The 17,342-nt window shown below is 33.5% G+C and overlaps 1 protein-coding gene across 8 annotated transcripts in view; it reads right to left on the reverse strand.

The window, feature by feature from the left end:
• Window positions 1-2,963: 2,963 nt before the first annotated feature.
• Window positions 2,964-17,342, reverse strand: part of LOC128888581 (slit homolog 3 protein) — a 362,389-nt gene continuing 348,010 nt past the window's right edge. For 7 of the 8 annotated variants that reach the window (XM_054145576.1, XM_054145577.1, XM_054145575.1 and 4 more), the window contains 6 exons: window positions 16,750-16,972; window positions 14,490-14,629; window positions 12,066-12,218; window positions 10,500-10,680; window positions 10,268-10,407; window positions 2,964-7,808 (listed from right to left, as the gene is read on the reverse strand). In XM_054145576.1, coding sequence (XP_054001551.1) covers window positions 7,534-7,808; window positions 10,268-10,407; window positions 10,500-10,680; window positions 12,066-12,218; window positions 14,490-14,629; window positions 16,750-16,972 — 1,112 coding nt within the window. In that variant the 3' untranslated portion in view covers window positions 2,964-7,533. The remainder of the gene's footprint in view (window positions 7,809-10,267; window positions 10,408-10,499; window positions 10,681-12,065; window positions 12,219-14,489; window positions 14,630-16,749; window positions 16,973-17,342) is intronic. The other variant, XM_054145582.1, reaches the window with a different exon arrangement.

Genomic DNA, 17,342 nt, shown 5'->3' on the forward strand with positions numbered 1-17,342 from the left:
AAAATTATTTTTGATATGCATCCCGCGGATCCTAAGCTAATTGTAGGGCCTGCAAAGAATCGCGCTCGGCGTATCGTTTAATTTTAATTGCAATTATTAATTATTCATAATTAATATTATAACAATCATATATGATATGTAGTTATACAATATATCTTTAATATTGTATATACTATTAATTATATAGATATAATTAATTATATATAATATTGATTATATAGTTATTATAATAATAATAATTATTCAAATCGTTCAATACAATGCCCCTTATGTTTTGGACTTCTATGGTGAAATATGGATAACAATTAAGAACGCAGAAATGCTTCGATAAATATTTAGCTGAAAAATAAAATCGAAGTTAATCTCTGGACGACTGCGTGCAAACGACGACTTCGTATTTTCTTATCGCTGAAACTTCTTAAAAAAAACATCCAATGCGTATATGTATATATATAATATATAGGTATATAATATATCTTTGATGATCGTAATAATATGTATATATTATATGTAACGTATATATATTATATATATATTAACAAATAAATTCTCTTAAATCTCATACGTTCACGATATGTATACGATCTTTCGAGATTTATGCATCAGTGAAGCCTTAAAACGATATATCATAACCGTTATCTTACAGGTAAAATTTGGGCGTATAAATGATATGTGTATGTTGTGTGATATATCGACACGAAACCTACGTCCCTCGATCGAAGTAGAGAATTCATTTTTTTTTTTTGTTACTTTGATCGTGTTTCCATCCTACCTAAAGTTTCATTTCATTTGAGAAATTTTGAAAATTACATATTTTATGTACCATATATATTTTCTGAAAATTTCGTCGAATATTGCACGTGGTATTTTTTTGCAACATAATTGAGTATCATTATAGCGTCCATATGCAATTAATTAGAATGGACAATTGATCGTTTGTGGGTTATGCGAAGGTGTCTAATACAGAACAATGAGTACTATAGGAAATGTTAGTTAGGTTTATCTATGCCTTAACAAGGATCAGTAGAATCGATCGATACTCTTCTTCGATTTTCATCGGGATCGAGGATCGCGTCGCGACGTACCGTTATCATTAACCTAATTCCGATATGCAGCTATTACTTGTAATATTAATGCCTTAAAGGTATCATAATCTTAACTATCCATCGAGTTGCAAAACACAGTTTACTTTCCACGTGAATGCCTTTACGGCTCTACGTTCCGAGAACGCGTCTTCGATAATATAATAATGTTTTACGCGGTATATATTCAGTGAATCGTGGAAGAATTCGCACTTTCTGAATTCAGCACTTCAGATGATGTTTATTATTATTATTATTATTATTATTTTTTTTTTTTTTTTTTAAAGATAAATGTTGTGAGATCATCGATCGATGTAGAGTTCTTTGAAGAATAACAGTTCCAGTGAAATATTCATTGTAATTACTAATTGTAATTTAAAATTGCAAATTATAATCACTAATTTAAAATCGTAAATTATAATTATCTTATTGTACTGGATACTATACATCATTACAATTTTTATAATCGACATTTTTTTCACTTTTGAATTCACTAAGACTTTTTAAACAATCTGACATAGTATGATAGAATTGTTCGTTTCGTTCCTTGTTTGAGGCTAATCATTCTTAACGTAAAACCTGTTTGAATTCATCTAAAAAACGAAGATTGTTAATAAAATAATATAAGTAAACTTTAACATTCTCGTCGTTAGGGTGTTGATGCAACGTTAAAATAGATTAAGAAAAAAAAAACGATGCATGTGGTAGATACATTTAAGTGCAGTCAAAGAAAACTGAAACTCAAGTATTCGTCAAATTCGTAAATATTTTAATTCTACCCCATTATTCATAGTTTACTTGAATTTTTCTATCCTCCGCACAGAATTGTTATTTCTCAAAACAGTTTCATTAATCGATGTAGTGTATATTAGCGTTTATCTAAAAAAAATTGCCAATTCATCCGAAGTCAACAGTTGAAACGTTACGATTGCTTCAGCGATTCACCGTGTAGTTTACGAAAGGTGTTCGACGATATTTTTAGCCTCTTTTATCAGGCATTTAGCATAGGAGCGATTTAACTCATATCCTACGATATGTATATTTCTATATTGCGATAATGTTACTTATTCCAACGATATGTAACACCGTGCAATGGGATTTGTCTTGTATACTTTCCTCGTTTCACGTAACCTATTAATACGTTTCCTCACAGATCAAGAGAGTCACTTTGTAGCTCCCCCCCCCCCCTCCCCCCGTATATGAAAACAAATATTCTCAGTTTTGTACAAGATTGAGCCAATAATTTTCCGCAATATATTTTTAATATTTACTCCAAGAACACAGAAGATCTCAAAAATGCACCATTTTACAAGATGGTGTTCTGATTCTTTGAATTACCTGGATAATCTTTATTTAAGCTTTTTTATGCTACGAGAAAACAAATTTTTGGTTAAAACCAGTTATGTATAGTTAACTTTTTTATCTGTTTGCTATTAAAGCCCTATGATCTTTGTAAACTTCCAAAAAATTGCCAGCATCGTATCGACACTTCAGCATATCTGTATTCGTAATCAGTTTCAATGTTCTCCAAGAAAAAATTACTTTGTAACTTGTAACTCGTAACTCGATCGAAAACCTTTTTTTTGTTTTTTTGAGGGTATAAAGAAGCCTAATAAAAGAGTAACGAAATATGTTGAAAACTCTCCATCGCAAAATTACGTATCTTTAACAATTCTGTAATTGTTACAATCGATTTCAGAAATTCATTGTGGGTAATTACTATCCTCAACCTTGTATGAATACTTCCGATACAAGGAGCAATATTATACACCTATTTCATATCTATTTAAAAATTTATCTATAATGGATATACAATGCATGTACTATAATATATATGCTCAATTGAATTATCATCTTCGAATTGCACGTACTATAATATACATGCTCAATTGAATTATCATCTTCGAATTGCACTCATCATTAAGACATGAATTTAGCAGATCTTGCTTGAAGTATGATACTCTCCATACTCGATACTCGATAATAAATCAGAATAAATTCAAACAATTCATTAATATTGCGCCTTCTACCGAAACGTTGGTATCACCGAATTGAGAATTATATCATTGAGAGTATACGAAATTTCTTAACTATGTTTTTTTCGGTGTAAACCCGAGGCCCCGGTAAAACTGACCCGTTAGCCCCAATCCTATGACAGTGTTTGCCCTCTCCCTCCCCACAATTAATTTTTCACATTCATCGAAAAATATTACAAGTCCTCGACGTTGTAGCGTTCCTAAACGTTAACTTCGAACACATTTCGCAACTTGCCATACACGAGCAGACGCATTCGTACGTCACAATCTATAATTAAGGGGGGGGGGGATCACAATTATAGGGTCAATTATTAAACGTTTCTCGTGATTTTTTTTTACAGAGAAGGAATTATTGAATTTTTATTTTAATATCGAATATGTTTTAGGTATGTTTTGAAGTAGATTAGGCAATTTTTTCGATTTATTTCACACAAAAATCTTTGAAAAATTGCGAATTTTTTCAAGTTGTGAGAAGTGTAACTCAAGAACTAATTAGCCGATTGCTTTCAAATTTTATATACGCTTACTTTATATAGATGACTGAATTCAATATTGCAATGATATCGATGTTTAAAGTAGGTTTTTTATTGCAAAAAGCTATACGAAAAATGGTAAAAATTGGGTCTTTTACTTTCAATACTCTCAAAATATTCAATTTTTACATTTCTTGACCGCAATTTAGTTCATATTCTTCGAAGACGTGTTAATAATGTAAAAAAAAATTCAGAATTCTTACCAACGGCGAACTCAGGTGAAAGCTTGCTATACAACTGATATCTCAAAAATTTCAGTGTGAAATGAATTGAAAAGATAACGAAATGTACCTTAAGATATATCTAAACTATTCTCAAAGTTAAACAAACGTTAAATAAATTCTTTTCTGTAAGAAAAAATCCTGAAAAACACTTAATATTTGGTCTTTCAATGTGGTGTCTTCCCTTAAGGGGAATTGAAGGTGTTAAAGTGAAATGTTCGTGGTTGCGAAAGCGTTACTGCGACGTACTTAGAACATCCGTTTTTGATGTTTGATCGCGGGCGTTGCTGAAAGACGGCGTAATTTTATCTAGGTAGCAGTAGAGCCACGAAACGATGGCCAACGAGCCGTTTGAATGATCGCGTTCATGCTGTACCGGAATTGACAAGTGTCGGTTTCCTGTTGAGTGTATTACGTTCCATCAGCAGTCGTTATTTCATCTCGACCGGGTCGGTTCCTTTGTGAATCGAGTTAAACATCTGGAACGATCTTAAGATATCACCGAGGAGGAAGCCTCGAAGATCGATTCTTTGATTGAAAAAAACTCATATGTTTTTAGTACATTTTTCTGTGTAACCAATATAGAAAGGTAATAGAAAGAACGAATTGATGTATAGACAAAATTAAATACTACGTCTTTACTGTACTTTTCTGTGTGACTAATACGAAAAGTAATATGTAGAAAGAATCGAACAGAAGCACGCAAAAAATTAAATACTATGTTTCTATCGCATTTCTGAATATTTTTAATTTCCAGCCAAATTAGTAAAATAATTATTAGTACAAATGTGGTTTTCGATATCTGGTATTGGATTATCCTCATAATTTTTAACGTCGATTGACTTGAATCATTTTTAAAGGAACGAAATATAAGTTTAGGAACATCATATATTTTGTTTCTTTTAAGCTTGTATCGTTGATTATTTTACTTATTTATTACCTTTTTTGTATATTCAATTATTACACCCCAGATAGTGTCGAGTCATCAAAATTGCGGATAAGAGTCTGATCAAATTTTAAGTACTTCGAAAAATGAACGTTTTTACAAAATTACGAAGAGAATCGTAAAAAATTATTGAATTTTTTGACGAATAATATTGTTAAAGTTTGATACTTTCAAGTATATTGTTAAAATTTGTCGCTTCTAAGCGTATTATTTTACAATCATGACCCATCGTTCAGCAACAAAATGAAATTATAAAGCACTTACTCCTATTTCTATTTCGTTATCGCGAGAGATTGTGACGCACGAAGTTGAACATTAAAATGCCGACTACTCGTTCCAACGTTTCAGGAACGCTTTGATATGTATGAGACGAATGCCCGTGTATAATCGAATGATAGTTAAACAGCGGACATTCGAATTCCCTATCGAATATACTACGATTCTCGCCCACGTCGCGAATTTAACAGACATCCAGAAAACACTTGGCAACGATCTTGATATGTAACGTTCGGTGACCTTAGGCTCCTTCGAACAATGGAATCGAGGATCCTCATTTTCACCCTGTTATCGCATTTCACAATCGAGATACTCCCTTTTTATTTCGGGTATACCTCGATCCATGACTCTCGATCGAAGAAATCGAGCGTCGCGATCGAGGTCTCCGTATCGATCAAAAGTGACGATTGAGATGCAAGCGTCATACTCCATCGAATCGTCTCCTAGTCGAGTGAATTCCTCGATCGAGTTTAACGATCGACGCTCGTCGATTGTTTGTTCCTAGTGTTTTTTTTTTTGTTTTTTACTTATTTTTGTTTCCTTTTTACAACTGAAACGCAGGCGATCTAAAGGCTTTAATAAACTAAAGCTATAGCGAAATGACATGTCTGACGTTCCCCATTTCGTGGCGTATTTACGTTAAACGACGCTTACGCTTGCTACCTTAAATTTTAGAAAAAGCTGTTGATATGTATTCGATAAAACGCCACGGTAAATACTTTCAGTTCTCTCCGATTCCAAACGATTGAGTACATTACCACGACGACGTAAAAATTTAATTCTCATTTCTCTCTCGGGACAGTCGCACTCGATTCTTCCAGTTTATAATTCTACTTTCTCGAGGACTATAGCCAGACATGAAATAACGATAGGAAAAGTCGCAAGTCTCGCCTAAAAGTTGAACGTTCGATTAGAAATGAACGGTACCAATCGACCAGCTATCGATACTCCGGGCTTCCCACTCTCGATCGCAAGATAAATCGTATCGGGAGCTCCTTGCTCGTCGATACTTCCGTTGGGATCGTGGAAACGATTCCACGAGGGAGGATATACGCTGAGGGAATCGTGCCACGTCTCCGCGATCGTGGCACGATTGCTCCAAGGTTGGGCAGTAATTTGCAATCACTCCAACAATCGCAATTGTCAGATCGATCAGTAATCATGGACTACGTTTGTAACCCTCAATAGTGAATAAGTAATTCGTAATTTTCGAGGGCTAAGATTGTTCGTCATCACTAGACTGCGGATGTTTGTGCATTTATAGCAATCGAAAATGTGAGAAAATGTGAGAAAATTTATGAGGACATGCACGAATGCAAGAATATATAAAATATCAGTGATAAAATACATATTACACAGTTTAGGAAGATAAGACTTTCACTTCAATCTGAATTCTTTATCTGAATCTGTGAAAGTGTGAATTTGCATAAACATCCACAGTCTAGTTATTAAGTTCGTTGCGGAGGATTTACCTTTCCCTGAGTTTCTCACCTACTCCTAAGTGGGATTTAGAGACCCAATCTTTTTAAGAAACCATGTGAAATTTCAATTAAAAAGGTATCAACGATTTTGGAGGGGAAAACATATTTTATTATCCCAGCAACGAACGAATTAATCGATAAACTGTGGATTTTATGCATTTATGACGTACCACTAATAATAAAAACATAGAGAAACTATAATATACAGTCAGTCTCATAAATATTCGTACCGTTTGTGTATATTGGCAAAATTTGTCTAAATAAGCACTTCCTTGATCATTAAGGTTTGGACATATAATTAAATTCAATAATTTATTTTATCTGTTAGTTTAATTGTTTTTAAATTAATATTTATATAATATTTCATAATTCATGCAATGACGGGAGCATCCAATGTCATCTCATTAATATTATAAGATAAGAAAGTATTGCTTGCCACGGCAAAAAGACGATTAGTAGGGTACTAACAATCTGTAAAATGTAAAGTTAAATGATAGGTTGGATGTTTTATTATAAATATGTACATGAATTACATGTATATATCTATAATCTAAAATTTAAATGTACGCATCGAACTTATCATTTCATTTATACTTCTTTCAATAGACAGAATGAATACTTACGTAACTAACTGAATGTAGAATATACTCCACAAAGTGCTGTCATAATATTAATATTAATATTTCCGTTTCGCATAAGTGCGCACATACTTTCTGATTATGTTTATCACGAATTTCTCACATTCGCTGCTCAATTAAATTCATGAAATCCGCAAATTTAATTATCGATCATAATTACTGATTAGATGTTGCCCAACGTTGGATACCTCAGTGACGGATTGGTCAGGTGGGGGGGGGGGGGGGGCCACGTAAATTCAAATAAAAGGAAAATCTGGGCTCTGTTGGGTTTATAAACGAGGGGTGATCGAGATCGCCGAGTATTGGATGAATGGTTGCAGTTAGAGCACCGCGACGGCGACGGCGATGGCCAGTATCTGGAAGATTGTGTCCACGTAGATGCGACTATCGGCTGTCGATGAGGATGTTCTTCCCGCGTTTTTCCCCACGCAGCCCATTCTTTCCAGGGGTATGCTCTGCACAGCGTATTCTCGGTGCTCGTGCTGCATCACGCATATCGTGTGCTTTTTCGACATCATTTCGTCGTCCTTGTCGCGTAGGTTCCCAAGCCAGACGGAATACCATCGTAGCTCACAGTCGCAGATGAGGGGATTGTCTGGGGAAAAATGTACGGTTTGTTGTCGTTTCGTTAACATAAGAGGGTCTAACCTGAAGCTCTAACATGTTGATCGCCACATCACACACAGTTGCATGCAAAAATTTCCGGCCAAAAATAATTTTGGAATTAAATTATGTATAATAAGTGTAAAGTAGAAATGCACAACTTAAAAATTTGATACAACAAGTAATAATTATTTATAACAAAAATAATAATTTTTACTTCTTCATAATTATCCGGCCAAGTACAAAACATGAAGAAAAAACACGATAATTGAAGAAAAAATGTTCAAAAATGGTTACAACATCGGTCTGGGTTGCGTCAGGAGTTTTTCGCGAAGAATAAGATCCGAATTATAGATTGGCCGAGTCAATCTCCAGACTTGAATCCCATAGAACATTTATGGCAAGAACTTAAACTAAGAATAGAAATTGTTAATTGTACCAATAAAGCTGCTTTATGGACAAAAATTCAAGAAGAGTGGAGAAATATCTTTCATGATAGAATCATCAAACGTATTGAATCGATGCCTCACCGATATGCCGCCGTGATAGCTTCACAGGGTATGGTTACTAAATATTGACGATAATGTTACATTTGTAACCATTTTTGAACATTTTTTCTTCAGTTATCGTGTTTTTTCTTCATGTTTTGTACTTGGCCGGATAATTATGAAGAAGTAAAAATTATTATTTTTGTTATAAATAATTATTACTTGTTGTATCAAATTTTTAAGTTGTACATTTCGATAGTATAATAAAAGCTCTTTATTATGATATATTTGTATTTCTATTTTACACTTATTATACATAATTCAATTCCAAAATTATTTTTGGCCGGAAACTTTTGCATGCAACTGTGTAAGAAAATTAATTCTGAAAGTTAACTATGAAAATGAATTTTAACGAAATACTCGGACTTCGATGGAGTTACAAATATAAATACTACAATAAATGTTTCATTATACAGGGTGTCTCAACATCGGTGGTATAATCGTAGTGGGGGTGATTCTACATAAAAAAACAAATCGAAAATAAAGAATAAAATTTTTTCATTTGAGGTTTCGTTCTCGAGAAAATCGATTTTGTATATTATAGAGTATGTTCTCGCGGTGAGCTACTCGGACGTTGTTATTGGTCGGTGATTTTCAATAATAATTCAAAAACGAAGCACCATCCGACATTTTTGCAAAGGAAATTGTGGTTCAGAATCGTCTCAGCTACTCTCCATTTCCGGTTCTTACACTAATTCTGAGTCACCTTGTATATGGAGCCATATATGAGTTAACACGGCAATCGACGCGACGTGATGCGTTGAAAAAAGATTTAGTTGTTTGATGGTGAAATAATCTACTCCTATTTTTCATTTATCCAAGTCCAATTGTTTCTCGTAATGACAATATCTTTTAAATTAGAGTAGCTGTGGGAAAGTTTTGTTATCTACAATATAAGTAGTAAACATTTTTTAAATTATATTATCAAACTTATCTTGAGTTATTATTGTATGTTTGTTATTTATGCAGCAGGTTTTGGTACAGCTCTAATTATTAAATTATTTAATTGTGTATTTATCATAAAAGCATTTGTCACAGTTACTTATTCTAACTTGTAGTATAATTTGGTTCCTACGACGACTTTAATTACAGGTTTCGTTATAGCTCTAATTATGGAGTTGTTTAAATGTATATTTATCGTCAAAGTATTTGTGAATAGTTACCTACTTCCATTTGTGATATAGTTTGGTATTTCCCGTGACGACATTAATTGCAGGTTTTCGTTATTCGATTAGAATCCTATACTTAAATGGAAAGTTAACAGAAATAATGTTTCAGAAATCTTTCATTTTATTACTGTGTACTCGTTTTTTATGATTTAGGTATGGTAATAGTCTACCCTCAGGGGCTGTAGCATACGAAAATCCAGTTACAGTACGGATTTAGCAACACTAGAGTACCCTAGCTAGATAAGGGCCTGTGGGCCCAACAGACGTGTACAAAAGACAAGACTGACGTAAATGTAATGTACAGAGTTACGATAACACGAGCTAAGCCAAAATTAAGGAGTTATGTGAGACAAAGTAATGTCAAGAAAAAAATAGAAATGATTGTGTTGTGATGTATGGATCCAATGCAGTAATTAAAATGACAGTTATGCACTTAAAAACCAAGCCAGAAAACCTAGTGATACCAATCTTCGAAAATGTAGTTCAATAATTATTTAATAGAGATTTAAAAACTGTACATGAATGTGTCCCTCAGGATCAAAATATTGTGAGACTGCTTTAATATTCCAGTGTATAAGATTATTCTCTTTTTTTCAATTCAAACGATTGTTAACAAATGTGGTAATTTTCTAGCAGTGCTTCAGTCGTAAAAGGCACGTTTATTTTTCGTATTATCGTTTGCAAATGAACCATCGAAAAAATTGGGGGGTAAATAAAAATTCTTCGATATTTACCCGTGATATCGAGGTCTCGAAGTGTGTCGACAATATTCTCAATCACTTCTTCCGGTATGTGGGACAACTTGTTGTTCTGCAGAAGTAGCGTTTCCAAGGAGTTGAGATTTTCAAAGACCAACGGCGGCAACACCTTTATCCTGTGGAGAGTAAGCGATTTTATAATTATCGACAAATAGGCTCAGGGCAACCGTTTATTGCCGTGTGGTCAATGTAATTTGAAAGAAATTACAAGTTTTTCTGGAGGTTCAGAAATGTAATCGAATCTCCATATCCGGTGAAGGCGTCCTCCGGGAGTACGGAAATGTTATTGGCTCTTAAATCGAGGTGACGTAGTCGATGTAGACGGCGCAATGCATCGCTCGGCACCGAATGTAAATTATTATCGCCAAGCCGCAAATATTGTAGATTTTCTGTAACGGAATTAAAATGTAATACGTGTGATGGTAGCGATGGTTTTGCTAGAATGCCGAGTAGCGTGAAGACATTAATTAGAGAGTAGACGAAAATAGAAATCAATCACTGTGGAATATCGATTATTGAAAAGCCAATTTTCAATCCGAAGCAATTTAATAGTCAGTCTCTCTGTTTCGTATAGAATTATTCTTAGCTTCTTTTAGGATCACTTCGTAATTCGACACTTCGATTAAGATCACTTTCCTTTGGAGTAGGGGGATAAAAATAGATTTTTCTTTTATGATATTCCTGTTGCTTAAGGTTTCTAAAATGTTGTTTATCAATTATACAGGGTGTTAATAAATATGTGGGACATTTTTTCAGGATCAAGTTTACATACCTGTACGAATCGAAAGTCCTTAACCATTTTGCAATCTGAGGCTTCGTTGTTGAGATATAAGTGATTGAAATTTACAGTTGTAACTTTCAGACGCGGCCGCACATGGACGGCACTCACACACGAGAAAGACGCACCGATATACACTCGCTAGCATCATTCCGCCGACCAGCTGATTCGCAGTTGATTGTGAGTGTGCGTAGGTGCATCTTTCTCGCGTGCGAGTGCCGTCTATATGCGACCGCGTCTGTAAATTTCAACCGCTTATATCTCAACAACAAAGCTTCAGATTGCAAAATTGTTCAGGACTTTTCGATTCGTACTGGTATAAAGACTTGATCCTGAAAAAATGTCTCACATATTTGTTAACATACATAACATTTGTTAACATATTTAAAGATGTGATTAGTTGTTGGAGTGGTGTATGAAGTCAGTAACCGTTTAAGTCGCGAGCCATTCTGTCAAACTGAACATGAAATTTTAAGGGGGTTTTCATTTATTGCGGGTAAAGGAAAATAGATTTTTTTTATACTCTTGTTACTTAAATTGCCAGTTATATTCATATTCAGCATGTTCTGCTTGACAAGGTGTAGAATATTATAAGGTAACTCGTAAGCAAATTGAGAAGCCCGGTTGAAAATTTTAAGAAATCTTGCATATATGTACAAAAAAATGTACGAACTTTCAAAAATTTATATCAAATACTGTAAATACAAAAAAATCATGAATATTGCCTCGAAATTGGTCAAAAAATGGAAATCCTACCCTTTAATTCGATTCGAAAAAATTTGGGAATTGTTGAATGCATACTGTTAAATAGACTACTGATTTTTAAGCATTTATACAAAATTTGAATATGCAAGAAGTTGATATGATAACATTTGAAAAGTATTAAGATTACATTTTGCCGAAAGATTCGCAGTCTCCTGATAACAGAAATGCCACTTAACCGCGATGGTGCGTCGACGTTTCAAAGGAATCATATCAAATCGCAACTACACTTACCCTCGAGCCCAATGAACGCATCGGGATCCACGTGGGTAATCTGATTTCCTTCAAGCTCCAAAGAGTTTAATTGCGTCAAGTGTGAGAACACACGAGCCGGGACTTCGCGCAACTGATTGTGAGCCAGAACTAATGAATCCAGGTTTCTCAATCCTAAAAAGACAGACAGTTTATACTACTCGACGAGCTCAATCGATGTTGATCCACTTAATGGAAAACTAACCATTCGCATAAGAGCATTTACTTTCATGCATGATTGATTAATAGTTGATTTTCAAATTTATCAGGTCCACAAAATTTTGCTACAACATTTAGTTGAATATGTGAGCTACAGGGAGCCTAATTTGTATTTCTAATCGTTTACTTAGGAACTGTTCAAAATTACTTACAAGAAAACACCGGTGAGTGTTACACTTCGATTTTGATGAAACTTTATATGTACACTTGTTTGTGGAACCTTCCTATGAATTACACCATCTTCAGTTCATGGCACTTTTGCGTTTCAAAGGAAAAACTACCCCTTTTGTCCGAGCCGCCCCGTTTACTTATGCGCTTGTAACTCGAAAATGATAACAAATATCGAACAAATGTTTAAATAAACATTGCACTGTTTTAGAAACCTATAAAACGGTACCAAAAAAATAAAAAAAAAATTTTTTTTTAAGAAATTACGCCCCTCCTTGAAATTTTAAAAAATTTGAATTTATTTCTAAATCAATCAAAGCACTTTTTTATTCTGAATTCAACGGTGTGTATTAGTTTATAATTATCATAGTGGGAAATGATGTACTATTGTAAAATTGTCGCTGTAATAGACGATATTGCAACGGAAAAAGTAACGTTTGTGATAAAATTCATTAGTTTCGATACTTTGGCGGATATTTACACACAGTATATGAATATACTCTACATATCTACATATACACATATGCACAAACGCAAGCACACATGATTAAATTAATAATCAGCGATTTTTGACTTTGAACACTTATTTTAATTTTCTTTATTTCCGTTATTAATAAAAGTATTTTAAACAAAATTTGTTATAATCTATATGTTATTTGACAAAATACGCTTCATTTTGACCGAGGATGTGAAAAATAATTTATATAGGCAACTTTAGATTTTGACTAAAATCGATAGGCAACTGTTGCGAAATATTAAACAAAACTTTCTATCAATGTTTAAAAAATTGGATTTTCAGTTTAGAAAAAAACTTTTTTCTACGAAAAACAGTTTGAATCCAAAATGTTCATTATTAAGAGAGTTACGAATTTGTTAAGATTTGGCAACTTTTCACATATTTTTTCGTCAAAAAGAATTAAAAAATAGAATCGATTGTTTTATATTTTTTAACAACTCTTCATCTAAGTACACATTTTTCCGATTCAATAATTGAAATCTGTTTACTCAACCGAGAGTCATGATTTTTTCAGATTTTCGTCGAGAATTTTGATCGTTTTTAGTCATCCGGCACAGACTACAGACAACGTTATCTGTAGTATACGTACGTATCTATATTGCACAGTAACTCGAATTTAACAGATAGAACAAAATTGGTTAGACGAAAATTGTTTAGTATGAGAACGTCCACAAAATTGCGAGCACAATTTGTATATAACGGATAACGAAGAGATTTATGGTGGGGGAATTATTATTAAAAATAATTTTTTTATATTTTTTACTACAGTGTTGTAGAATGTTAAAAACCATTAAATTTTGTATTTAAAATTGTGTCCATATCTCTTATCATTTCCGAGTTATAAGTGCACAAGTAAAAAAAGCGATTCGGGCAAAAGGGATAGTTTCCCGCTTGAAACGCAAAAGTGCCATGAACTGAAGATAGTGTAATTCATAGGAAGGTCCCACAAAGAAGTGTACAAAGTTTTATCATAATCAAGGTGTAACACTCACCAGTGTTTCCTTGTTAGTTAGATTTTCTATATGTTATCAAGAGGGCATAGCAAAAGTTCAAGAATTTGTTTTTAAGATTTAAATGCATATTTTAATTAAAAAAAAAAGTGTAATTTTACAGTCAACAGAATACTTTATTTGGTATGTTTTGAACGTGACGTTCTCAAGTTATTGTGTCTGTATAACAAAAAAAAGAGAAAAGAAATGCTCTTGGAGATTTGCCGTATCTTGACAATTTCAAAATATATCTTGCCAAAGAATTTATATATTGAATGAAATCCTTTTATTGTAAATATACGCTTCGTTTTATATTAAAATATATACTTAAGTTTCGAACAAAATTCTTAAATTTTGTCTATGACAACTTTGTTGTACCCGTCGAAGAGAAAAAAGAATCAAGAGTTCGAGATGTCAAATGAAAATGCGTGCAATCACTAATTGCAGGATTATTATGGTTCTTTTACAGTAAAAAATATATATTGTAATGTTGTTTAATAAATGCAAACGTACCTTCAAAATCACCCTCTTGAATTCCAGTGATTCGGTTCTCCTGCATCTCCAATTTCTTCAGCACATCCAGTGAAATCAACGCTTTCGTCGGTACTTTGGGCAATTCGTTTCCTCCCAGGTTCAATCTCTTCAGTTTTCTACTATAATGTACATTTTAATATTTGCATGCAGTTAGTACTAATCTACCTCTTCATGCATAGCATGTGACGGTTCTATTCTAGCGCACGCATTTTATATGCAGGTTAAAGTCTCGCAGATTTACTATGCGTGTGAAGGATTTGTGATATTAGTATCGTGCATCATGATGTCTCGTAATATTTTTCTTTTTGTTTATTTTAACGTAGTATATCTGGTTGGACTAGTCGATGGATAATGAATAAAATTGTTTACACTGTAAGATATTATATTTAATATTAATAAAGGAGCTTGTAGGGGTTAAAATAAGGACCAATAATAAAATATATCTCAATAAGAAAGGTTTGCATTAAATTTAATACTTGTACTGTAAAATTGAGCTTCACTTTGGATTGAAATGTCTATTTAAGTCTCGAAAACTTTGTCAGAATTTAATTCTACATTTAATCGTCGTATTTGTGGGTTTTAAGGATAATCTAAAAGCTTTTTAGATTGATAAGTAATCAGTTACTGTCAAAACGACAGAGCAAACTAAAGTTGATTACTAATTTTTCAATTTCTCATAAGACAGACAACGTTTTCCAGTCAGTGTGTCAAGTCGAAAGCTGAAGAAGTAAGTAACTAAGTTCTCAAATGAAAATGTATTTTACATTTAAATATCATATACACCCTCGTTCATAAATATGTAGACACTTCCTGATTTGGAATAAGTATCTATAAAAAGTTACGAATCAGTGAATTATGTTTCTTTATTTACTTTGTGTTACATTAGAGAATACATTTTGTCAATAGATTATTTAATGTCCACCAGTAATAATAGAGAACAATTCAATTTTTTTTCTAAAATCTTCAATCTTCTTTCATCAATCTCGACACTCTAGTTATTAATTTCTTTATTACATCCGAATTAATATTATTCTATTTATTTTGTAACATTTTCCTATAAATATTTTTCATATGTTGATCATTTCTTCCGAACTTTTGTATCTAAATAATCCCACAGTTTCTTTCGGCCATCTTGACGATAGATCGAAAATGCCGATGCGCCTTTGTTTTTATTACGTCGACACGATGCGACTAGAGATGGCGTGAACTGCTACTTTTGAATCACTCGTGATTCAATCACATTCATTCTCATTCACGATGATTTTTCACAGTGATTCGTGATTCTTCGTGATTGCTTCTAATTCGTAGAGAACATTCTTTTCACTTTTCATGAATTATGTTGTTCTTAGGTTATACAGGGTGTTCAAAAAAAAGCATTCAATATTTATATGGTGTATAGGGCACACTGTACTGAGTAAAAAAGCTTTAGTAAATTTTAGTATAAAATGAAGATAGCAAATGTACTTTTATTGTTTATAAAGTTTTAAGGCCGAAATTGCAAAATCAGGCCTTGGAGTCGCATCCGCCAAAGTATAACGAACATATTAAAACCAGAATTATTAGAAAATATTGCTTCTTTGCTCCAATATCTTGGAAAAAAATCATGCTAGCCTAATTGCCCTGTCCTCGTTTCACTTGGAATTGTTGTATCGCCCTCTCTGTCCTTGTCCCGGAGTTTCCTACTTTTTCCGCAACTGTCTCTGAAGTCAACTCGAAGTTTGGCTCTGGCTCCTGCGCACCCTTAACATGAACTGTTTCTGAAACGCCATCTTCCGGATCACGGTCGTGATCGAAGTTTAATAACGATTGCGATCGTTATTGTGTGATCACCGTGAAAAATTATTATTAGTGATTTTTCACGCCATTCCTAGATACGACGCGTTGCGCGTTCTATTAGTTCGATCGCTACTGATTGCTACGTTGCGACTATTCACATGCGAATAGTTTCTCTACGAGATTTAGTATGTCACTCAAAACTTCTATATCACAAATAGAATTAAGGAACAAGCAATTTAAAAATGATAATCTACTATTTATTGAATGTGGTCCACATATCTATGAGTGAAGGTGTACACAATTGTTACTGTGTACCTTAATATCTCGCCAGCTAAAGGTCTACATTTGCGGGGTTAATAATTATTTCGTAAGGGGGAGAATTCTTGCGCAATAAGCGAAGTTTAGTTTGTTAATGTCAAGCAATTATCAAACGGATGCAGTGTTGCGATATCGGAAAACGTACTTGTGCAGTCCTTTAAAGGCGTCCTCTTCTATGGTGGAAATCTTGTTTTCGTACAGGGAAAGGATTTCAAGAGTGTCGAGTCCCTCGAAAGCCTCCCCGTGAATGGCATTGATCTTGTTGCGGTTCAGATTCAGAATCAACACGTGGTGAAGATCCCGTAACGCAACCGACGGCACCGTGAGCAAAGCATTTTGCGACAGATCCAGCTGCGTCAAGCCAGTTCCTGTGAATGAACAATAGTCTCCATGATATTATTCTTCGGTGAATTTTCATTGGAAGAAAATAAGAAATGACTACTTGAAATCCGAAACAACCGTTACACTACTTTATATAATTTGCTAATTTCATATTCTTTCCAAACCACACAAGAAACAAAAGAAAACTCCTTATAGAAAATTTTGCTTCGAGAATTTTCGAAAAAATACTGTAAAATTTCGAACAGACCACCTGGGGCAACTCCTTTATTTTAAAACGAAAATAATGAAGGCAGAAGTTGTTTGATTTCACGAAGAATAAAGAGTGATAACTAGACTGCGGATTTTATGCACTTATGGTATAAACTAATATAATAAATACATGCTAAACATGATCAA

Source organism: Hylaeus anthracinus, unplaced genomic scaffold, assembly GCF_026225885.1.
Source record: "Hylaeus anthracinus isolate JK02 unplaced genomic scaffold, UHH_iyHylAnth1.0_haploid 11994, whole genome shotgun sequence".
Lineage (NCBI taxonomy): Eukaryota > Metazoa > Arthropoda > Insecta > Hymenoptera > Colletidae > Hylaeus > Hylaeus anthracinus.